The sequence below is a fragment of the Patagioenas fasciata genome, chromosome 14 (assembly GCF_037038585.1).
Source record: "Patagioenas fasciata isolate bPatFas1 chromosome 14, bPatFas1.hap1, whole genome shotgun sequence".
Classification (NCBI taxonomy): Eukaryota; Metazoa; Chordata; class Aves; order Columbiformes; family Columbidae; genus Patagioenas; species Patagioenas fasciata.
In genome coordinates this window covers 8,650,068-8,675,411 of record NC_092533.1, presented here as the reverse complement: position 1 = coordinate 8,675,411, position 25,344 = coordinate 8,650,068, and the positions used below count along the sequence as shown (strand labels likewise).

Below are 25,344 nucleotides of genomic sequence, written 5' to 3'. Positions count from 1 at the left end.
GCATAATAGAAAAACATTCAGGTAGCAAAATCAAGGCAGCAAGATTCTTTTCCTGTACAGCAAAGGATTTTCTTTAGCCACAGCTTCATAGATGTATACGTTTATCAGTTTAAACATTAATAAAATCAGCCAACTGTGTGGGAGATAAGTCATTTTGAAATTAAATAAGTAATATTTGCATAGTCCCCCAGCTGCATAGAGCAACCCACAATACATCACTACCTGTTCTTAAAGTTCAGGATCCCACATGGTAAATTTGACATCATACGTTGTTATTAACAGAGGAGGAACATGGAACATTTCTGGAAAACCAAAGAGCTCAGTGAGACATATTGTAAGGATAAGACAAAACGAGTTGTGCTACTTGTTAAATGTGTCGATCTTCCCAGTGGTGTAGGAAACGTTGCTTTACTGCGTTAAGAAATACTGAGCCCATGCGGGTAAACTCCCTTTTGTCATGTTTTCTCTCTTCCCAACTGCATTCACGAAAAGGTTCCACCTTCTGCCATCGATGCCCCTAACAAAGAGGTTTCCCACCCCCAGGGAGAAATGCTCCTCTCCTGCATCCCGGCAGCCAAAGAGCCCTAAACAACATCCCTTGGGAAAGGAGCAGCGCAGACCCCAGGAGAGCATCAGGGCAGCATCTCCTCCCGCATCGGCACGTGTGAGCACGGCTGTCCCGCTCCAAAGGACACAAACCCAGGGGTTGGATGTGCTGTGATTAAAGACAAATAGCCCAAAAAAAGCCACGCGGTGTGATGAGAATGTTCTTCACTGTCAGAAGCTGAGGAAATCAAAACAGACCCAGAAGAGTTTCATTATTTCATTAGTCCAGTTTTTATTCAAATTAAAGGATGGGGACTACAATGTGATTTTTTTTTAATAATGCAAATATGTCAGCGAAGAATGTTTCTTGAGTCATTCGTTGCACTGGACAAGACAGCGGTCAAGAGAACTACTTCGCAAAGTCCTTGGTCCTTCACATTCATGCAAAAAAAGCTTTAATTAAAAAAGAAATGAGCTTGAAGAGTCCACCCACTCATGGGATACTTTCAGCTACCAAACCAAGAAAGTCCCTGCCACAAAAACAAAGAATTTCACACCCAGGTAAATTATTTCACAATCATCCATTACTCTCAAAGGGTTTTTATACATAAAATATACAAATTAAAATTCTATATATTCATTTGTCACTGTAGAGGAAAATAATTTATAAACCCATAAACAGAGACAAAGTGCAGAGGAAAAAAGTGAATTAACTGATTTCCAGGCTATAATGTCTAACACACTCCCAACACACTGTAGCTTTGAGCAACTAATTATGCTCATGCGAAGTGACTTGTCAGCACAATGTTACGCCAAGGGGGCAACTGCTTTGATATTACATTTTATTAGTAATGAATCTCAAAGGTTAAAAATGAGCTGTATTTATCTGTTGAGCTATCATGTTTAGCTTGATAAATAGGCATCACACATCTCCGGATTTTAAGGATTTTGGTCTCCAAACACCGCAAACAAGAGAACAGTATTAAGCTTTCATGGTGGTGTCGTGCAAATGCTGCCAAGTATATTTATGGTAATTACAGTGCTGTACACATCTGTACCAAAAAAGTACTTGGATAAACTGAATGAACTGAAAATAATCACCCCCAAATTTATCTATTAGGCACAAATGGAAAAGATGGTTTTGATTCAAACTTGTTGAAACAACAGATTGCTTCAGGCAAACCCAGCCTGCTTTACACACACTCGCCTGTTCTGCAAACCCAGACACGATACAGTCAGGGTTTTGGGTGCGCGTCCCTGGGGACGAGCAAAGTCACCTTTGGGAAACCTGCGGCCAGAATCCCACAGGAGGTCGGCACACAGTGACCCCAAAAGAGCCGACAACAGCAGGAAGCTGAAGAAAGCCTTCATTTTGACAAAGGACCACTGCAAGGAAAGAGCCCGACTTGGGTTTGTAAAAGCTGTTACAAAACCTCCTGCGATAATTTCACTGGTTTTGGCAGCCGGGGGTTGCACACACACCGTTGTGTGCTCGGCGTCCTCCGCCTCCCAGCAGCACCGCACGCCGCAGGAGCCGAGAACCAAAACCACTGAGAGATGACCCGCTGTCCATCAACTGACCAGGGGGGAAACACGTGGCACAAAATAATTAAATCAAGGGTACTGGAATTGTTGTAAAATAACTAATAATCTAAGAGCGTACTGGTGACTGAGGTAATGGATTTTCGTTTATCTCATAATGTTAAGCCCAGTGCTGTCCTTCTAATATGTTAGAATCAACATAAGAGCCATCCCAGATCTTAGTTACAACATGTAATTCCTTGTGCAGAACACATACAGATTCACACCTACATCACAGCCAGCAAAAACTGCACTAGAGTGTAATAATCAGATCCAGAATTTAACAGAAGTGTCATCAACGACCATAAAAAGCAATCCAAAAAATTATTTAAAATTGTCTTATAAAAATATTTACAGTAAAACTTGTTAGCGCTAATGCTATGTTTTCAGTCCTAGAAAAAGGCAACCTTTAAAGGATCTGGCTCAGGTGCTCAGAAATAACAATACAAACATGAGACCACAAGACAAAGACGGACAAATTCGAAAAGCATTTCAAGGAGGGGATACAGCTGGTTCGTCATGTGTTACGGTTGTCCATATTGCATAGCTGGAAAACGAGGTCACTTGACTTGCATAACACTGCAACGTTTGAGAAGGAAAGGAAGAAAACGTGTCATTTGTCATGGAGAAGAACTGGCTGCGGGCAGGAACACCATCACTCCTGCCGCAAGGCTGCGAGTCCGGGCCCGGCCCAGCAAGCCGCAGGTCTGAGCCAGCAGTGGGCAAAAACGCCATTTACAAGAGCAGAACAACACCAAGAACTGGTTTTCTTACAAGCAAGGAAGGTTTATAAAGACATGTATAGCAGGGGAAAAAATTATCCAGCTTTCAGGCATAACCACCTTTCACAACATCTGACAAACACGGCAAACTCCAAACTTGCATCTCTCTGGCACTAACTACAAGTTTTTATCTCTAGCCCACATAAACTCTCAGTCTCTGGGCAATATTTGTGTTTGCTCCGGTGATGCTACAAGTGTGACAACGTTAGTTGGCAACTGTTCACAACATTGAGCTGTAGCTGGGCTATACAGTAGCTGTTTAGCTTTACATTCCCTGTGTCTATACCAGACCTAACAACTGTGACGTGCTCAAATGCTTTTCCACCTTGTCACCTCAATCTAACACGAGATACTAACTCTGACCAAAAATGCCAACTCTGACCAAAAAGCTTTGCCTGTCCCATTTTATCACCTATTCCCACAGGCTGCATGAAAGGGAAACACCTTTCGGCCTTTGCTTTCAGGCCAGTGAGCTGGAGTCAGTCTGAGCCAAGGCTTCGTCTCACTCGTATCACTGTAAAGACACATCTTGGGGCTCCAACCTGAAGGCAGCTGCAGTCAGGGGACATGTTCCCGCCAGCCTCAATGGCTTTTACAGTAAGCAACACCATGTATAATAAAAGAGTAGCATGTCATACTAATATTTTGGCATGTTTCACTGCAGGTTGTAGAACCCAAAGCAAAAAGTTTAAAGGGTATTAAAGCAAAGACTAATTTTTTTCATTATAATTTTCAAGACCTCTGAGCTGACATGCAATGGAAGGGTAGACATCAAAAATAATACTCTCATTTCTTTGGACAGTTTGCTTTTGCTTGTAAAAAGAAGAACATCCAAAGAGGAGTGGGTGCTACCTAACATTCCCCATGAAGGTCAGTCCCATCTGCAGGAGGTGCTGTTTCCCCAGAGTGAACAGGCATCCACATTACAAGGAATACTTCAACAATAAAAACATCTACTTATTTACAGAAGTAACCCACTCCTCTACAAAAGCTGCACAAGGCAATGTAGCCTGAGATCCCTCTGAAATATTTAAGTATTTTTTCTTTTCTGCTGTAGGTCACATGGAGTCTTTTTCATAGGAGATCTATAGAGAAAGAAACCAGCAGCACAACAGTGATAAAGTGCTGGAGCTCAACAGTAACATGGGCAGATTCGGTCCTACAGACCTACAGAAAGACTTAGCTGACCTACGGGGGGAAAACAAAACCCAACCAACAAGAACAAAAAGAATACAGAAAATATTTTTCTCCATTAGTTCCCTTTAGCTGGGGAGTCTTTTGGGAGTCCACCCCTGCGTGCAGAAGCATGGCAGAGCTCACAAGGAGATACAACATGTATTTTAAAGTCAAACATCATCTTAAACAGAAAGCTTGAAGAATTTGGGATGTAAGCAAGACAGCTACCTTAGAGCTGGATCTAGATTTGTCTGGTTGGAATAATCTTATGAATTCTTCATACTAACAGAGGAACGCCTTCAGTACAGGCAAGATTAAAACAGCAATTACAGTGACAGTGATTAGTTAATCTCCATGCTCTGCAAGCATTAACACACTGCAGGTATTTTACCTTGGCTCATTAATCACTGCTTGGGTGACAGAGGGTTCTCGCTCAATGTAATGTCTCTACATTAAATGTCACCACAAGGTACTTCTTTTTATGCCTAAACGCTCTATTATGAAATGGCATTTAGATGCTGGACAGAGCTAGAACTGGGGCTTTCAGCACAGCTGAAACGTGTGAGTTGGGAATACTTTCTATTTAAGCAACATTTGTTTCACCGGAGCAATAAATCCCACAGGAGCAGTACATGTTTGGTGGGGTTGCGAAGCTCAGCGCGGTTCAGGTGTTGAGACTTCAGCCCCAAGGAAGGCACTGCCCAGCAGGTCCCATCACGTACAGCAAACAGCATTCATGGCAAGTAGGGAAAAAAAAATATCACACAGTATTTATTTCCACCATATGACAAGCATCTCAGGGATACATACAGTAGTCCAGTGGTATATACAAACGTATGACTGAGACAGCATCACACTCAAGCCAGATCACCAGTCCGTTTCTGCTGACTGCTTTTCTCGGTTGCTACTCAGAAGTTTCCACTGCCAGTGGTAAAGTCCGCCCTCCAGGCACAGTGAGTAAATAGTTCAACTGATAATGCGCAGTAGTGAAGAAATCCAAAGTGTTTGTTTTTACTCACGTGCCCAAACGTAGCAGTTTTGTTTCACACAAGAAATTCAGTGCCTGCAGTTCAAGCACGGTGTTTATCTCAGGACATTGGCCATTGAGAAGAACAGTTGATTGCACCACAGATAACAAGCAACACCTCGTGTCTAGCATGGAACATGTCCCCAGAGGGATTTTCGCTTTGCTATGTAATCCAGCACAAAGCAGATGATGTTTGTAATGTATCACTTGTCATGCTGAGACATGATCAGCAATGAGATGGGTCAAGTCAGAGGTCAGTCATCCTCCCAACACCACCTCGCTGGATCCACTTCACTTCTGCTCCTCACATTGGACTGATCATGTGTCACAAGGGTTTGTGAATCACAGCCACACCTGTTGTAAGAATGGACAAACAGACACAGTTATCACAAGAGCAGCTCCTGGGCTGCAATGTGGCCGAGAGCATCCTGAAAAGCCAAAGTCCAGCAACACACTAGCAGAGAGATAATAGTATCTACTATTTCTATGGAGGTTTCCTGTACTGAAAGCAACATAAAACATACAAAAATGTGAGATTAAAGCTTCAGAAGGCACAGCCTTTAAGTTCATTAGTGACCTCAACTGTTGCCAGCTATCCCACTATTTACCTGCATAACTTCTCCCTGTGCTCATGCTGGTTGGTAGCAACGTCCACTTATCCGTGCTGGGGTTGTAGTATTCCACCGAGGCCAAATTGCAGGAACCATCGTCTCCTCCCACCACGTACAGGAGACCATTCACCGCACACACCCCTCAAAAGTAGAGCACAGATGGTTAGACGTGGGCTAACTCATCCCCCACAACATGTCGCCCGCCATGTTCTGATTCATAGCAGATACCTCATCTTCCATTTTTATCACTTTGTTACAATACTGAACATCAGTTGCGTTACAAACCACACAGATAACTGCAACTAAACACCACAACAATGCTTCTTGTGGTTACCTGCATTTCTTCTACACATATTCATGTCTGCTACTTGCTTCCAGGTGTTTGTTCCTGGATCGTAGACTTCCACACTCTTCCTTACTAAGGGACCATCGTGTCCCCCGGTAGCGTACAGCAGCCCGCTGAGAACACCAACACCTGCCAAACAGAGCTCAGCATGAGGCAAACGTATGGGGGAAAGGGTTGCATACCCCTGGATCTTCTATTGGGTATGGCCTTGACCTCTCCAAGGCATTTCCAAAACACGAGCCACATCTCTCAAGATGGTCAACTCTACACCCAACCCCCACGGGGCAGACCTGCACAGTAATGCCTGGCAGATGTCCTCGTTCAGGACTGTGCTCCTTCTCAGGTAGATCCTGGTCTGAGATCAATAGTCTGGCCCCACGACATTCATCTGCCTTTGTTCAATCTCTTTGGACTGACTCATTCTCTCTTCCCTTTACCTCCCTGACCACCACATCCCACACCAACTTGTTTCCATCTGTTCGATATTTTCTGCCATGGGACCCTTTGTTATTCTAGCCTTGTTCCCAGTTCCAGGAGCTTTATTTTTGCTTTTCCTGCTGCCTTCATGCCACATGGTTTCATGCCCTGGACACTACTCTTCTTCCAACAACTTACTGGCTCCAGATCTTGGAGGGTTCCTCTCACCACACTCCTGTCCTCAAACACAGCAGCAGCACTTGGCACAGGCAAGGTGCCTCCAAGGCTGCCTTCCCAGGCACTTTCACAAGCCCCTGGCTCAATCTTTGGGAGTGACAAGAGATCTGAAGGGTGCTTCTGCCTAATATTAAGTCAATTAATTAAAATGTTCACCAATCCGTGAGAGTTAAAACTTCCAGCAACATATCTTCATTAACACCTTCAAAGGCCTCTATTAAAATTAACAAGGTGGGATGTTAGTAAAACAGAAGCACAGGTCTGAATTGCATCATTTCAACCATAGGTATTCACCAGCAAGGTGAATTTGTGCTGATGACCGAGGGGAAGGCACAGAGCTGGGAAGGCGCAAGTAGTGAGGAGAGGGGCCCTGTCAGTGTAAAACAAACAGATTTTCAAGTTGACCCCTGCAAATCTCTTCCCTGTTTGGCAGGTGTAGCACATGGGAAGGAGAGCAGTGCTGCGCTGGTGAGCTGAAGAGCAGGCAGCACCCAGGCTTGGGAACTCTCCTACCATAGCAACATCTCCTGGCAGTGTGTCATATCCCAAAAATGCAATGTGTCACATTCCAAAAATGGGATGTGTCATATTGCTCACAGTCTCGCCACGGTCAGTAGGAGCATGGGCCACAGCAGCTGCTGTGCCTCGCCTGTGGGACAGCAACACGAGGCACGGAGTAAAACCATATGAGCATTATTGCTCTCCCTTCAACAAAAAATGGGCCAGAACGTGAGACTGACTGACAAATTAAAGCTCCGGCAGGCACAATATCGCTTGGGGGACAGGAACACCACAACAGGTCTACCACCATCACCTCCATCTCAACTTGCTACTGTGGGGTTTGGCTTTGACCAGCCATCTCTCGCTGCACCAAGAGGTGTTGAAATCCCAACACAACATTGATAATTAATCTCTAACTGCCATAAACGAGCACTTCACTGGGTGAAATTCTCAGTCTGGTTGACATAGTCCAACATGCACCACCCAGGCAGAGCAGAACATGGCCCAGTGTACGTCCTGGCCCCAGGGCTGGTGCCACCCAGTTGACTGGTGAATGGGAACTCATTTAACTGTGAGGAAAGCCTACGGCATCTAAGCCCAGCAGCGTGGGTTTACAGCACCTTAGCATGTGACTATATTCAGCTGTTAGCAAAAATTTTACACTTCTAAAAAATAATTTGTTAATTTAAGCAAGTAGGAGAGTAAAAGAGTCAGAAACACTCCAAGACTTCCCCACTAAAACTGCTTCCCTGTACAGCAAGACAGACAGACAGGGCACACACAGATGCAGCATCCCTGCCAGGAGGGGAAAGGGAACCCCCCAAGCTGGTCCAGCAGAGCCCGGCAGCACCTGCATATCTGCACAGCATCACTGCCTGGACTGGAATCACCCGTGGGACTCAGGGACACCCATCCTCACCCCCACTAGGTGTCAGCATTGGGACAGCAATGCTGACAGCTGGAGCATGGTTTCATTTCTGGAGCTGCACGACTGTACGATACATTATGCTGCAGCACCACTGGTGATGAGTGGCACCAGGCCGTCCCCTCCCTGGTGCCTGCTGGACGGGCATTTGGGTGACAACTAGAACCTGAAGAGCTCAGCTTTCAGGTTGGGAAAGGAAAATTGCAAGGCTATTCAGCAGGCAAGCAAAAGCATTTGTAATACCGGACTTGTCATGTGGAGATGTACTTGCAAAGCAGCGCTCAGAGCAGATCATTTAAAATAAAGAAAATTCACTTAAATCCACCTCATTACAGGCACGAATTGGTTTGCTGTGTTTCAAGATGCTGAAGATGCTGTCGACAACACAAGATACTCCTCCTGTTCTCCTATAAGGTTGCACTGGGCTAGGTTAAACATCAAGCAGATGCTAAAAAACCTCCTCAGCTAAATTCAAGCCAACAGTGGGTGATCATATTTGCCTCACCTCGAGTTACAGAAAAGGTACTAGAGGGAAGAAAGAAAAGATGAGGTGTGGAAAGCAGCCTCCCACCTGCCAGGGTCTGAAGGAAACTTGCACCATGGCTTAACCTGCGGGGTTATTTCTGCTCCCACACAAAGTGCAGCCTCTGGGCTCAGGTGCTTCTCAGTAGCTGCCACTTTGGCTGTTGTAAAGAAAGAACTGCACAATTTGACATCAGGGAGGACCCACTGCGCACACAGAGCAATAGGATCACTATAATAGCATTTCCTTTCATCTGAGGATGATTTTAAGTGCAATGGATAAGAGTTCTTCATCCTTTTGGAGAGGAACAGCCACTGAGAGAACCAGTGCCTACATGACCTAATGCCGTGTTATAAGTTAGAAACTATCAAGACCAGAACATAATTCTTTAACATGTCCCTTCCTCTAATCCTTCAGAACACCAACTCATGCCAGCAAAGGTACACTAAAAACTAGCTTAGCAGAGGCAATCTGAGATGAATGTTATACTTTGATTTGGTCTGCACATACCCAGTGCAGATGTGCTTTGTGCTGCAAAGCACCCACTGGATCCTTGCAGAGAAGACCCAAAGGAAAATCCACCTGGCAAGTCCCAAATGACAGGAGAGAAGGAGGTGCAGCTTGGCTTTCCAGTCTCCAGCTGAGCCTGCAGCTGGCAATTTGAAAAGATAACTCTGCTTACAAGTGAGATGCATCTGTTAGCAAGGCTACTTGGAGACACTGAACATTATTTCATTAATCCAGAAATTAATTTCAACTTGGCAGATTTTAACAAAGCCAGAAGAGCTGCTGAGACCTTCCAAGCAATTATGGTTTTTCCCCTCATGGGAAGAGGGAAAGGAAAAAGTTGCACCTGCCAGCCCAGCAATGTCAAAACACGCTTCTTCCTTCCCATGAGCAGAGAAGAACCCAGCAATCACTCGCTCCTAGGAACGTATCTCGGAGCCGGTACCTGCACCACTGCGTCGAGTGCTCATGTCAGCTACGTAGGTCCATTCGTTCGTGGCTGGGTTATACTGCTCAACGGTACTAAGGCACTGACGGGATGCTCCATCGTAACCTCCCACGGCATAGAGCTTACCTGGAAGAGACACACATTGGCATCAGCGCAATGGCTACAACAGACTGACACTACCATCACGCCCAATGGCCCCAGGTGAGGACAGATCCCAGCTAAGGGAGGCCCTGGGAGATCTGCCTAAACCTGCTGGGATGTCTGGGGAAAATCCTAGTGAAAGGATGTGAAGCAGACTCACAGACAGGTGGGACTGTTTTTAAAGCTGTCAATTAAGACAAGGAAACACCACAGAGTAATTAGAAGCCAAAAGCCCAGAGGGTATTCCAAATGACTTGTTGCCCCAGGAGAAGAGGTAACATCAAACACCTTCTGCTGATCGAGCGTTTCCTCCAGTTCAGTGCCACGAGGCAAGGTCTGCTGGCAAAGGTCAATACTGTACATTAATTACAGTATCACATGAGCAATAAATATGCAATAGCCTCTTATGTTAATGTAATAGCTGCATGGAAACCTAGAAGTGATTTTGAAGAACCTGGGCCAAATCAAACCCAAGCAATGCTGCCAACACAGTTGAGACCAGCCTGTTAACTCATGCCAAGTGGTCACAACACAGAAGATACCACAGGAGACCCTCACAGCATGGGATACCTGTTCCTATCTCAACTCAATGAAATCTGGACAACATACACCAAGTGAGACTGGAAAAACACAGTCAGAAGTCATGGGAATACATCACACACGGAACAGGGCTGATGGTCCACTGTGGCTCGTCTTCACAGGCCCGACTGATACTGTCTCCTTGACTCCCTGTTTCATCTATCAGCTTGTTTTGCACTTAGGTAGTAATTTCTCGGGGCTGAAGAGGTTTCTCAGTGTTTCTTTACTAGAGCACCTACCACAAAGCTGTTCTGGTTCAAGACTGAGCCTCCTAAACACCACAAGAAACAACCATCAATAAAGTTCAACAAATATGCAGGAAAATCCAAATCCATTTTTTTGTACAAAACCCATGACTAAGACCAACATTCAATCCATAACAGCAGAGCCTGGCCACAAATGAGCTGCGCAATTCTTCAGCACATGACACTCACAAGAGCAATTACCATTTACACTCTAATGTTTTTCCATTCTCATGTTTCCATGATGTTTACAAGGCTCCAAGAAGAGACCATCTCTTCTATTTCTGAATGTCCTGCTTCTGTCCCTTCTTTTCCCTCAGTTCCCTCATGGCCTCCTCGGGCCTTGATCATCAGGACAGGTCTGCAGGGATCAGGTTTGCAACTGTGCTCATTCTGCCTCTTCCTGTCTCTACAAACATTTCAAACTCTTGTTTGTGCCGTTGTTTCAACCCACCTGGTGTTAGTCAATGAACCAAGGTAAGAGTGCCAGGTAGGGCAAGACAAGATAAAGTTCCCGGGCTGGCATCAGTTATTAGTTATTTTCAGTACCCACCCAGATCAATCTTCATCACATTCAGATGAACACTGTGGATTAACTGCAGGCTGCAGCTTGTTCCCTGCACCAATATGATGAACTCTTCTTCCTCATCAAATGCTCTCATTTTTTAAATCATAGACTCTTAACACACACACACACACACACACACACATACACACACACACACAAGACTTATTTGTGCTTTCAAATAAAGCAAAGGAAAAGGATTTCACATCTCCAGTAGAAAATTCTGTCCACAGAAATGTACCTCTTGGGTATGTACTTAATATTTGTTGCACATTCAAATGACTGACCCATTTTAGCAAATCCCACTGACTATCAGCAGCCCAGCACTTCACAAGTATGGGCCAATTTTGAAGGAAATGCTTCTTAAATACACAAATTTAGCACAACCACTGCTATTTATTCTTATCTCCCCCCTCCTCACACAAACATTTCATCTACATAACCACATTTCACCAATTTCCCATTCAAACAGGTCAAACCAAGCCACTTCAAAGCACAGTTTATAACAAGGCTTGTGCCGGTGGCTGCTACGCCATGCTAAGGACAAGGTCAAATAAAATCTTTCACTTGCTTCAGAATTGATTTTGCTAAAAGAAGAAAAGGTCCCTCCTCAAACCGCTCTTTCTCCTGTATCCAAACCAAGCTGCTCAGCCCTGGCTCACTCGAGTTTGGTGCTGACATGTGGGTGCCACCATCAGTCCCTGCTCATTTACGAACCACAGCAGATCCTGCCGTGCACGCTGGCAAGCCTGATGTCAATAAATGCAGGTTTTAGTATTCCTGCCAAACCACCAGCTTGGAGCCGTGGGACGAACTATGCGCTCCTGTTTCTCTCGCTGAGCAGATTTTCTGTGATGGGTATTCCATCCACGCAGCGTCTGCTGATAGCAACAGCATACACTGCACAATTCCATTTGCTTTCTCAAGCCAGAAGCAGCCCAGGAAGAATAAGGATTCAAAGAAACCTGCACACACTGGCATGGGCTGGTCTGATCTGGGTCTGAGGCTCTTGGAAAGCTGCACGCAATTTTTCACTAAGAGGAGAATGGAAAAAGCTGCAGTGATTACGTCATATAAAATAAATCTTTACCAACTTAATGTAGTCTAGAGAATAGTTCCTGCAGTTCCCTCCTATTGCACTTAACCGTTCAGGCTTCTGTTTGACACAAGTAACATTTGCTGGATGGAAACAGGTGCTGATTTTCTTACCCTCCACAACTCCAACTCCAACACTGCTTCTTCTTGTGTTCATGGGAGCCACAAAAAACCATTCATTGGTTTTATAGCTATAGGCCTCAACTGATGCCAGACCTAGTTAAAAAGGGGATACACAGGTTTTCTAATTAAAAAAAAAGAGAAGAAAAAAAGATTGGTGTTGCACTTTCATCTGCCTTCCACCTCCTCCCAAGCCCATAATTCCCCCCACGCTCCTGCAACCCCATTTTCTAGTCCCTTGCCTTTCAGGCTGGGACCAGCATGTCAATGCCACTTCCTCAGTAGCTGGAAGAATTGTTACCCCATCACCCCTGCCCCTCTGATGTGCTGGGGACACCAAGATGAAGAAGAGTCCAGATTCCAAGCCCAGTAGTTCCACATCCTTCCACATATTATAAAATGTCTATGCAAAGGTTTAAAAATTCCCCAGACCCTGTTGCATTGTACTTATCGCCCGCTGAAAAAGTTACTTTATGGCTTAACCAAGTGGCAAAGCTCTACAGCAGAAGCAGAGGGTGCGAATCTAAACATGCAGTTATGCCAAGATAAATCCCAGACACATACCCTGTAAGATGCCCTGCTGGCATTTTATTTACGTTGCTACGAAAAATTTAACTTAAAAAGGAAAAAAAATACTCTGCAATTACTGATGGGTCAGAATGTGCACGTGGTTAGTTACAACACACGGCAAACCCAATCTCTAGCTCTTTCTCTACAAAATCATAGAGGAAGGGTGGAGGAACCTCTCTAAAGCTTTGCTGTCTTTGCAGGGATCTCTGAAAACATTATTTCGGGCCAGGCACTGCATGGTTTTTGCTCAGTCACCTACCAGTGCTGCCATCAAAGCCGCCCACTGCGTACAGGAGATCATTGAGCACTGCAGCGCCTAAAGTGCTTCGTCGTTCCTGCATGCTGGCTATGGACGTCCACTGGTCCTTCACACCATCGTACACATCAACTGTCCGTACCCGTAAAGATCCGTTAAAGCCCCCGACGGCATAAACATTGCCAGCCATGAATACCACACCTGGGAAGAGAGGAGAGAGATTTTACAGAGGTTTTACAAACAGCTGGGGTGTCTGCTGAGGTGTGTAGCACAGCAGGTAAGAGCAGAACGCAGGCAAGTCTTTTTCTGTAGGTTAAAAGCATCGGAGCCAAGTATGATAAAAAATACATGTATATATGGAAAATGAAATGCACAGAAATACACAGCAACATAAGGCACAGATGGATTTCACACCTGCGTGAGTAGGTGAGCCAGAAAAGACACCAAATGGTGATCCACATTCACAACCCTCTCAGATGTCTTCAGAAGAACACTCCCAATCTACAGATCTGCTCTCCATCACCCTTCAGCATCCAGAGGGTCAGACTCAGCTCTGTTGATTTGCACTAGGAAACCAGCATGGAAATCTGGATCCCTGTGGGCTGCCAGGCCAGTGGAATGGGAGGAGGAGGGGAGACACTGATGGACAAGCAGCCAGAAGAGAAAGGTGGTGAAGGGGAGAGTAGCCGTGAAGGGTAGACAGGCAGGAGCAACCCCTCTAGAGAGCAGGGCAGCCACCTGAACGAGAAGGGCACAGGTGCATAGGGAAAGAGAAGGAAGAAATGGCAAAAAGAAAGAGCGGGGGCACAGAGGAAGGCTGAAGGAACGTGCGACAACATCTATCCAGCCCTGAAAAACTGCACTGGGAAAACAAAGGTTGTAAGTAAAGTTCTTGTTACCTGCTCTGCATCTCCGGGAAGGAAGCTCAGCAACCTGATCCCACCGCTCCTCCTCAAAATCATAGCACTCCACACTGCGAATGGCTTTGGGCGCTTGCCCGCCCACCACAATCATCACCTGGAGAGGGAAGATGAGAGCTAGAAAACCTCAGACACCAGCCCAGGCAGCTGCTCTCTGCAAAGAAACCATCAGCACAGCACGGTCAAGAGCAGCTGCCAAAAACATGCTGCAGATGTACTAAAAGCCTCTGCAGGGGGCAAAAAAAACCACCTAAAAAGTAATCTCCAATCCAATGCACGCTAGATATGGCAGCACCATCAACCATTCCTCACCATTCTGAAGTGGGCAACGTGTTCCATTTCCCCATGAAACCACTTTGCACCATGACATATGCAAGACTCACTGCAGTAGTATTTTTAAGTGAAGAACATCCCAGGATAATTTCCAGAGCCAGCCCACTGTTTAGTCATTGTCTTCACAGTGGTGCTAAAAATAATCAATGCCACTTAGCAAATAAAACCTGACAGCTGTATTGTCACCTGCAGGGAAGATGACACTCAGGGAAATCACCCAGGCTATTAAGACCTGGGCTGCTGAAGGAAGTGATTTATCAGCTTCATTAAGGCTTTTGGCTGCCATATGTATTGATGCAAATCCAGTAATTAAACCCTAAATTCCTTACAGATAGGGAAGATCTCTATGAAGGTGATCAAGGGCAGCCTCAGGAACTCAAGAACCACTCTGCTGGATCAGGCTAAAGGTCCATGCAGCCCCAGACTCCATTCACAGCAACAGTAAGCAGTGGATGCTGGTGGAAAAGCGAGAAGGGCCAGATGGTGTGCAGTGTGGTCCTTCCCAAACCTGCCCCAGCTGCCACCCAAAGACAAACTCCCCATAGACTTGCTGACTTGCCCAGGGGTGGTGGTCCCAGGAACCAACAGCTCAGCACTCAAAGGCTGCCCATCACTCCTGAGTCCACTTGCACCCACAAACAACTCAATCTGCACTTTGTTCTGAACACGTACTTACCCTCCACAGCTATCAGAGGGAAGAATTCCTCCCCTTATCACAGCAAAGCAGCAGGAGCAAACACTACCCAAGACAATCTGCTTGTTACAAGGCCAAGGAGCTAGATAACGGGGCTTCAAGTATAGTCAAAAAGTAGATGGGAGACTGATTTTAGCCTCTGCAGGGCAGCTGTGAGTAGCTGAGGGGATAACATTGTCACTCGAGGTCACTCAGGTAACGAGCTCAACTCCAGGTATGGTTGCTTTAAAAGTATGGAGCTATAAAGCAATTTAAAGACTTTGAAGAGTATGAAAATAGTAGACTGTTTGATCTACAAAGATGAGAATGTGACATTAGAAAGCAAATTGAATCTAAATTAGCAGCCTGACTGCTGGTTGTGTAACAGTCTTCCGTGGAAAGCTGCAGAGCTTCACACGATTACAGAATTAAGAGCTTTCACAGCAGATGGTAATCCCTCCTCAGCGGGGCCTACAGACCAGATCAAAGTTTCTTAGTAACTGGATTGTTGGAAGATCATCACCTTTTCCTCTTTCTTTACAGTTAAAAAGAATGGAGGAGAGATCTGCAGAAGAGTTGGGTTTATACTCATAGGTCATGCTATAGAAGATGTCGAGAACCTCTGAACTCAGTGGTTCACTGTTCATTTCCATCCTTAACTACTTTAGTCCTTGAACAAGGGTCACATCAGCCCACCATGATACCCCCAAAGCTGTGTTCTACCAAAATCATCTCAGTGCCAGCAGCAGAAGGGGCATGACACACCAACACACTCTGCAGAACCAGTTTCTTGATGGACAGTCCAGTATCTAAACATCTGAACAGTCCCTCGTAGCACAGATCTCATACACCGTTCCACAAACCAAGCTCCTTACGATTCGTGCTCAGAAAAACACACTGTGGTTTTGATATCTTACAATCTCCTAAATGCTCATTAATAACTGCAGTGACAGGCTGTTGACAGACATTGTACTGAACCGCGTTTATCTCCAGGGCACAGGAAAAATAGTTTCTGTTGTCATTTTCTTCTTCACTAATAAAGCGGTGGCCAGAGCATCACTTGCCTGCAGCATAAATGCAGGGAGTAACATGGATTATTTATTCAGTAGCTGCTTTGAGTCTATTGAAATTTGCTTCAGACTTCCTGCTCACAGCTCTGGGTGCTGTTCTTTCGTGGCTTCTGACTACGGAGATGGGAAAAGACACCTACTGCACCCTCCTGGGCAGCGGTGCGAGCCAGCAGGAACCCCCACCAGCCCGCCCGGCACCACAAGCAGCTGCCTGCAGCCTCTCCGCAGGTCAGCGATGCTCAAGCCACAGCTTTAGGAGCAACAGCCGTTCACAAAACCACTTGTGGCTGACAAAAAAATGTTCTGAGAGCAGAGCCTTGCTCCTGGGAGCAGAGAGATTGCTTCTCCTAAGGGCTTATTTAAGTTTATCCGACTTAATTATGTATCCTTGGTGGGCACAGACAATAGCAGAAGAGGGAGTAAAAACACTTCAAAGGATGATTATGGAGTTAGTGAGAAATAATGCGGCAAGTACACAAGCTCCTTTCAAGATAGAAAATGCCACCACAGCAATATGGTGTGAGGTGACACGAAGTGACAAACTCAGCTCACCTTTGGCAGGCTGACAGGAGTCCTCGGCTTTGTTCTGGGATTCTTTATCAGTTGCCTTTGATCCAGAGGAAGTAAATGATATTTCATGGCCTCGATAAGGAAGTCTTTACAGGTGTTGTTATTCTTGATTAAAGCTTCTTCTTCAACTGTCTGAGAACAGGCACACATATGAAAGATTTAAACCAATGTACTTGGTGTCTCAGGTCACAAGCAGCTTTGTAGAAAGAACAGGAAACCTGGAATTTCTCTTCCAAAGTACCAATATTTAAAAAAAAATATGCAGAGGACAAACACAGACTCCCAGCTCTGCCGAAAGAAACACATGCAGTAACATCCGAGCTCACTTTTTTCCAGTATCACTCATGAGTAGCTGTGCTCTCTCTCTTTTACCACCCTCTGCCAGACACTTAACTCAGCAGAGGAGAATTCACCAGGAATCTGGGTACAAAATAAGTAAATTCTTTTATTTGAGTCAGAATTTTTAAGGAGAGTCAATACCTTTTACTCAATCAGAAGACACAGTTGAGAGGAAAAAAAAAAAATACATGGTGCGTTCATCTTGTGAACACCAATCTTATTTCAATTGTATTGATTTTTTTCAGACACACGACAAAAGCAGAGCAGTGAAGGGGCCCATATGCCAAGCCCTTCTTCAGGGGTTCTCAGCTCATTATCAAGGCCCAGATCCCAGGACTTAACTCATCAAGAACAACGTCTCAGTCAGACTAAGTGAGCACCTCCCCTGCCACTCACACAGACCCATCTCTATGTGCAGCGCATGTCTTAAGCCAAAATTATCACACATTATCTGTTTTCACCAAGCTAAATGTACCTGTGCATTAGGGAAAAAACTGCACAGCTTGTAACACTGCCACCTGGGTATTTTCAGAGTGAAAAAAGCAAGATATTAACTTCTAAATGCTTCCACCAAGAAGGGCAGGAGCTCCACTCCAGGCACTGTCTGGCAGAGCACAGGTCACATGAAGGTTTCTGCACACACACATTGATTTCAGAGTCCATCGAGTTTTTCCTTTTATTTCTCTGTTTTCAGACTCCACGACATGCCAAGTTACCCATCTCAGACACAAACAGCCAAGCCATTGATTAAGGAGCTGTCAGCAACTGAAGTGCAAGTATTAATTACTTATTTGCAGACTAACCTGTACAAGATAATCTCTGGGCAAAAGGGGTAGGCGAACATGCTCCATCAGTTTAGCCATGTGCTCTAAGCGAGATTCCTTCTCATAATTTATCCAAGAAATAACCGCTTCAAAGACCTACACAGATAAAGTACAATTAAACGGAGTAGAAAGAACAGGCTTGCAGAGCCCAAAATCAGAAGCGTTGTGATTTCATGATATGGAAGGAAGGAGGTGCAAGATCTCTATTAAACGGATGAAAAAGTCGTGACTATGCACAGAGCACAAGCACCACGGTAGCAAAGAGGTGAGTTGACCATGCGTATTAATAAGCAACTTCACATCTAGATGTGCTGTATCACTCTCAAAGCTAAACGTGTGTCCAGGACAATCATATGCCTCTTGGACATGAGTACAGGAAGGCAGCCAGGAAACTTAATTAGCCTGCTGACATTTGCACTGGACATTATTCATGAAATCAGCCACAACCACTACTCCAGATAACAGAGATCTCCCCTCCCAAAGGAGTCTGGCCACACACAGTAAGTCATGATGTTTACCATCATATTTAATCACTGCACTAGTTCTTCCTCCCCCCAAAAAACAAGCAGTCTTCTAGACAAGGTCACCACACGCGCAGGAAAAGCCCCATCTGCAGCCACGCACGCGTTCCACCACTAAAAATACCCAGGTACTCCTGCAGGGAACCAAGGGCACGCCGGACTTCTGGTCTGAACCAAAATCTAGTTTTACTCTCTCCCAGATCCAACCGGTTCAGATAAACATCCAAACTTTGACTCCGTGACGAACTGGGCACAAACAGCCCCACACAGCAGGAGCCACGCAGACCTGGTGTGATGAACGGATGCGTCCTGTGTGGGCTCCTGGCATGAATATGCATGTGCTTGTGTAACTGGGAGCCTCTCTCCTGCCAGAAAAAAAGCCTGAAAATGTCACCGGGAGAGGGTAAAGCTTCCTGAAACACCCAGCCAGGCCAGGAGAGGGGCTGGGCCGCTCTCAGCAGGGTCTGGATCCTTGCAGCAGAGTTTCCCTGCAGAGCCAGAATTAAAGTCAGACCCTTAACTCGCATCTACAGGCCAAATTCCCCAAGTTCTCTCACTATCTGGTTACCCATGGGGGGCTGACAGAGCCCTCTTCCCCAGACCCCGTGCTTCCCCCAGAAAGCATCCCTGGCCCCATGCCCAAGCACGTGCTCTTGGTTTCAACTTCCCGCTGGGGTCACCAAATGGTCAGGCCAATCTGCACAAATATTTTTTCCTTTTTTTCCACCCTTCCCATCACTCCCCAAGAAACCATTTGGTGTGGTCCAAGGTCACTGATTTGAAAAAATTAACCAGGGCTGAGGGCACCATCTCTCAGTCCCCAATTGTTGCTGGCAAATGTATTCGCAGGAGGCGCTGGCAGATGTGTCCTCCCACAAAGGAGAGGCAGAAGGGAAAGGGGTTTCCTCCTCTTATGCTAAACTATATACTTAAGGCAGTAAAGCACCAGTCTCATTTCTTCTGCCAACAAATGCTCTTGCTGAACTGCTTGGAATTCAGGAGTTGAGATGAGAATTTAAATGCAACAGGGAGCCCTGTAATCAAACCCCAGAAGAAAATAACTACTGCAGAACCTTTTAAGTATTTTTAAATGAAAATAAATAAACAAACACTTTCACTTTGGCTACAAGGCATTTAAAGTAGAAACTAGGTTGTTTAAGATTTTTAATTGCAAATGAGTGTGGAAAAAGCATAAAGGCAAATGTTTAGCCAACAAGCATTCTTTTCATTAACCTCTTCTGCACAAATGCTGAGTTACAGAGCACACACTGATGCTACCCTGCTGTGCCTACTCTAAAAATAATAAATTAAAATTGAAACAAACAAACAGATTCTGGCACCTTCCATTGGCTCCGATTCCTAATTTCATCGGGGAGGGAATCTTAATCCACGACAGCACTCTCTCTATCTAAAGGCTACATTTGTTTGCACTATGGCTGTGCCCTCCCTCGACTGCAGACCCCAAGCAGCTGCTGCAGCCCCCCCAGCAAAGCGGGGGTTTTCCAGTCATGCAGGACCCACAGCTGGTGGGATGCACTGAGCAGTTACCCCCCAGCTCTGCTCAGAGCACAGACACAGGTCGGGTCAGCAGCACCTGCCCAGCTGCAGGAGCAGTCCCGAGCTTGGGAAAAGCAGATTTCCCACTCAGTGGAGTAGAAGGGTAAAAGCCTGCAATATCCCCTTTCTACACACTGCCTAAGCAAAGAGCAAGCCCAGGTGTCTTCTCAGTCTCTTCAGCCAAAAATCCAGTTGTTACGATACTCACAGGAGTGAGGACCAAACTCTGCATCAGCTTCTACTGCACGTTAGCAGCATGACACAGCGAGTTGGGCTCTGTGTAAAATCCCCAATCCAAAAATCCTAACCCATTAAAAAACAAACCTTAATTCTTCACTGTTCTGAGCTGGCAGAAAGCCTTTTCACAGGGGCTGGAAGCTCCTCTGTTTCACACATCATTAGTAAACAAGAATAAAAATGATTTTTTACAGTTTTTCCTTGCTTCCTTACACTGTTTGAATTAAAGAGCCAATTAGGTCAGGTACAGCAAGCACTGACAAAACTGTCTTCAAAGTACTCAGCTATAGCAGAAAGAGCAGGCAGGGACCAAAATAACCCTTTGCCCTGGGCAAAAAGGGACTGTGCAACTGCAGAGGCTGGCAAAAGCATGGGGGAGAGGGAGAGAAAGGAACATTATCTTTGAATAAAGGGGAAAACATCACCATTTTACAATTAAATTTGATTTCTGTGATAGCAGACATTTTTTTTGCAGTCATGATAGCTTATGGATACAAGTATGCCAAAATTTGTAGAGTTAAAGGATATATTTTATTAGGCAAATTGGTATTAGTTAGGGGGTGGCAGGAGGGGTGGCTTAAAAATACTTATCCATCACATATGCACATGCATAAATATGTATGTATAGACATACAAACACATATATATACTTTTACATATACTCGTTTTTTCGTAATACATATCTCACACCTTAACAGATAGGAAGAATAAAGGTCAAGAAAGCTGCTCATCTGTCACAAAGCTAATAGAAAACAGCAGCCTAAGACTCTGTCCTCAATTTTCAGCATTTCTTTGGACTCCAGCACATGTGTCATGTTTATGTTCCAAACCCATTCTCTCTCTCTCTCCTGTTATTTGTATCTGTTGTTTTGAACATGCAGCTTATGCACTCATTTCCTTCCACTGCCTTCCATTCTCAACTTTTACAATCAGCTAAAGAAATACTGGTTTTGATTGTATAAATCTCAAATGAGGGAGAGAGCACTTTGATTTCGCTGGGCACAAGGCCAATAAAAGCTTTTTAACAATGCTGCACAGGACTGGAAAAATTTGCAGGCTGCTTGTTTTTTCCCTTCTTGGTCCTGCCTGGTACCTCTCAGGACCCCACCAAGATGCCCACTCTAGCCCCACACCTGCAGAAATGCAAACCCAAAGCCTCCGAGTTTGCTGGCTCAGGATCTGGATGAGGCATTGCTGCATTCACATCTCAAGTGGGACAGCTTGTCTGGCAACCTTTATGGTCCATATGGGTCCAAGCAGCACCCATCTGCAGCCTGGAGGGGCTGAGCAGGATGGTGCACATCCCTGGATGTGCAGCCTGACCAGCAGCACCAGGTCCAGCCTCATCCCACCAAAATACAGCCATTCAACAAGGGTCCTGAAGTTACAAGCCACATAGTCCTCAAGTTCTCTTGTAGCCCCCCACAAAGGTCCATCTCCCCATAGGGACAATGTGGAGGTGGGCTAAAGGACTCGAGGCACACACCTCTCCCCATAAACCTGCTGCACATCATGCAAGAAGCCCACACCAGAAACAGGAGCTGCACCTGGTGTTCACCAAGTGCCGTAACTACTGGTCCTTCTCCTTCCCAAGAATACAAACCACACACAAGATGAGCTGAACATTTCAACCACGAAACAACACATCAACACCTCTACCCTTACAAACACTGATGATGCTAGAAAAATGTTTCCTTCCCTCTTCTTGGTTTCAGGCCTCCTTTACTTGTTCTGCCTGATGTGCAACAGAAGGCAATACTCCTCCCTGGCCTAATGAAATTCACCTTTTTTGAGGTTTTTATAGCAGGTAATACAAGTTTTACACCATCTGCAGATGGGAGGGTCCTAGTTTTCCAGAGAGGGAAGGCATTCGGTTCTGGCCCCCAGGGCTTTTGGAAGAGATATGGATCTGAGAATCATTACTTCCTACAAGCACCAGCGAAGTGAAGGTCACTTTTATGTGGTTTTAGGATTAACATTATTTTAAATTTTCCTTTCCATATGTGTTCTGTTGGAAAATGGCCCCTAAAGAGCATAACATGAGAACAGTTCCCGATCAAGATCTAGAAACATTCCAGCATTCTTACATTCACTGTTGCTATACAATTTACTATACCTTTTCTTCAGAGGAGACTGTGAGCTTGTCACTGGATATTAAACTGCAAACCTGGTCCAGACTAAGGCTAAGAAATTCTTCTCCTAGCATCACCTCAGGAAAGTGCTGCTCTGTTCAACAAATGAAAAGGGGGAACAGAAAATTATAAAGAAATCCATGCTTTAAGTCAACAGAAGGACTACAGCATTCAGAGAACTGCTATTGTTACAGCTCCGAGCACTCGAGACAAACAACACGCTGCGACTGCATCGCAGAACAGAAAATAGCCTCAGAACACATTAAAGAAATCGGATGTTATTTCAAGTAACACAAGCCCCATGCAACACTTTCATAAATGACACTAAATGGGAACTTAACTTCCTGTAAAGCCACTAAGTACCACCCAGTGGCAAATATGATTAGAAGTGGCAATTGAGAAAAGTGCCAATATATTTCTAAGGTAGTAAATAACCTGGTCACCTCAAGATTCAGTCCTTACCTACTTTAACATCCTAGAGAGCAGCAGATCTGCTCAACACTTGGATGACAGACTCTAGCAAGGGTCCTTGAGATTTGCAGGTATTCAAAGGAAAGCCCATCTTTAACATAAATCAGCCAAACAGCCAGTTTGGTGCATAACAGCAGCAAATAGTGAGGGATATCAGGGCATCCACCTGAATCTGTACATGCAGGGAGGTGCTCTGAGAGATGGGCAAGGGGCAGATCCTTGTCCCATGCATGCACATGGCATCAGCTCTCCTCCTCTCCTTCTACCTTTTGCTTCTTTCCCCAAAAATGTGTAAATTTAACCTTTCTCCTGCTCCAAAACCTCAGCATCCATCTTCCCCAGCAGCTTTGTCCCTTTCAATTTAATTCTGCAAATTCCCTTTGCTCCCTTTTTGCCTCCAAATCCCTCCATGCTGTAACTTCGGGAGCCACTTGAAAACAAAATACACATCACTGTTTATAATCCCAAACTGGAAGAATTTTGACTGATTGCAATAAAGATCCAAAAAGGATCATCAAATCTGTCAAGCTTTACATCTGGCCAAAGGGCACTAGGAAAAATTGCTTCCTAAAAAATAATTTCTAGGTCAAAACCATTGTTAACCAGTTGCAGACAATTTTAGTTTTGCAAGCATTTGTAAGATACACATGCCAATTTAATCTTGCCTGCCTTTTGCCAAGTCCCATTTATCTTTGGCTGAAATATAGAAGCATAATCTTACACACTTTATCTGAAGCAGCTTTTTTCAAGCCCTAATCCCTGTGGCTTTGAGAAGCTCAGACTCCTGTATTCAAAGAGCTCCCTCCGCAGCAACATCTGCAAAGTTCTCTGCCAAAAAGCAGCAGCACAGTGACACGAGCTGGCACAACTTCCAGAGAGGAGCTCCCTGGAGATCACAGAGGGCACTTGGGCTTCCCCAGCCACAGACCCTACTTGGTCTAATGGGAAAACAAAACACCACAGCTAAGCCAAAGGCTCTGACTAAAAATAGCAGTATCTGGATAAAGTTTAATTCTATTTTATGCTGGAAATCATACAGAAGATCTAATGAACTCTTCTGGTCTTAAATACTTGAGAAGCAGGAAATGCTCCCCACACAGTAAACTGGATGGCACTCTGACTTCTGGACACAACCTCCTATTCATTCTTATCTGGCAGTAGAAAGTTATTTGATCTCTTGTTACTAGTTAGAAGCAAGTAAAAATATTTACTGTTTTTAATAAAGTAACTTGTGCCTCCATCACAAAAGCTCCTCCACCTACTAAAGTTATCCATTGGCCAGAACTGAGCATTTCTCAAGTAACTGAGCTCATGCACACACGGACTCTTGAGCTTGGGGACTTCTGGTTTAATGCCGTTACATAAACAACATAGTGAAAAGAATTTTAATGGCATTTTTATTAATGGAGTGCCATTAACATTACATGGGCTGTTGTACTAACTGGGACTTACGAAGGCCAATAAAACAACAAAGCAGAATTTCTAATTGCCAAACAACCAAATAAATATACAGTGAATGCACTGCTTGTTGGGTTAAAGATTAAACAGGGCCTGGAAGCAAGGATAATGAGATATTACAAGCAAGCCTTTATACAATTAACCATTCCTTCCAGGGTACCTTTTCCTCCAGGGGATAATACAGCCAGAGCAGCTGAAGAGGTTTTACTTTTATTTACTGGAAAATAGAGGAGGATTTGGTGGGCACATTTTTATTCCACTGAGCCTACTTATGCTCTAATTAGGACAAAATTGTAGCAAGGAAAGTGTTGCAGGACAGAGCAGGTGCTCTGGGAGACAGCAGGTGTATTTTTTCCTGTACAAATAGACAGAAGAGCAGAAGAACAAACTGAGTAAACTACCAGCTTCTCCGAAGTAGAGATCAAGGGCAATGCTGCCAGAGAAGAGTGGAAGGTGCTGGGGAATTACGAGCATGGAGCCACTTGAAATAGCTTTACATTTATGGCCATAGAGAAGAAAGGCTGAAAGACATTGCCTGTGCCTACTTATTGCAACCAAACACATGCACTCGCAAGGAAACAAGAATCTGTCCCCCCTCGGGGTAAGTGGCCATTGCTCCACAGATCAAAGACTCAAACTGCACCACAACTTTAGCTAAGTGTTCCCACTCACACCTGCAAGATTACTTTTGCCTGGTGACATTTCTAGAATGCACAAATGCCCAGCACTGCCTGTTGCTCTCATGGGGCAGTGCGCACAGGGAGGACACCAGCATCTCAACACTGTGCTCTCGAGTAGGCAGCCAAAGAGCTTACTAGGAACATACTGAGGAACTATTTTGTAGGGTGGGATCCAGATAACCAGTTTTTTTACCTCCTTAGGCATTCCCTGCGACCAAACCACATTTCACAATTTGCAGCATCAGATGAAGTTACAAATCTACAACCCAATAAAGTAGTCCCTTCCCTGTTCTAATAGTAGAAGCATGAAGAGACCAACCAGGATGTGCTGATCCTGCTCAACCTACGAGGCGCTGTCCCTGGG

The 25,344-nt window shown here is 44.9% G+C and overlaps 1 protein-coding gene across 6 annotated transcripts in view; it reads right to left on the bottom strand.

Moving 5' to 3' along the window:
• Window positions 1-813: 813 nt before the first annotated feature.
• The window catches only part of KLHL3 (kelch like family member 3), a 59,581-nt gene continuing 35,050 nt past the window's right edge, over window positions 814-25,344 (bottom strand). For 5 of the 6 annotated variants that reach the window (XM_065849316.2, XM_071814737.1, XM_065849313.2 and 2 more), the window contains 10 exons: window positions 22,356-22,465; window positions 17,904-18,020; window positions 16,744-16,893; window positions 14,095-14,212; window positions 13,199-13,396; window positions 12,364-12,465; window positions 9,625-9,753; window positions 6,058-6,198; window positions 5,721-5,864; window positions 814-5,466 (listed from right to left, as the gene is read on the bottom strand). In XM_065849316.2, coding sequence (XP_065705388.1) covers window positions 5,438-5,466; window positions 5,721-5,864; window positions 6,058-6,198; window positions 9,625-9,753; window positions 12,364-12,465; window positions 13,199-13,396; window positions 14,095-14,212; window positions 16,744-16,893; window positions 17,904-18,020; window positions 22,356-22,465 — 1,238 coding nt within the window. In that variant the 3' untranslated portion in view covers window positions 814-5,437. Of the gene's footprint in view, window positions 5,467-5,712; window positions 5,865-6,057; window positions 6,199-9,624; window positions 9,754-12,363; window positions 12,466-13,198; window positions 13,397-14,094; window positions 14,213-16,743; window positions 16,894-17,903; window positions 18,021-22,355; window positions 22,466-25,344 lie in introns of those variants that run through there. The other variant, XM_071814738.1, reaches the window with a different exon arrangement.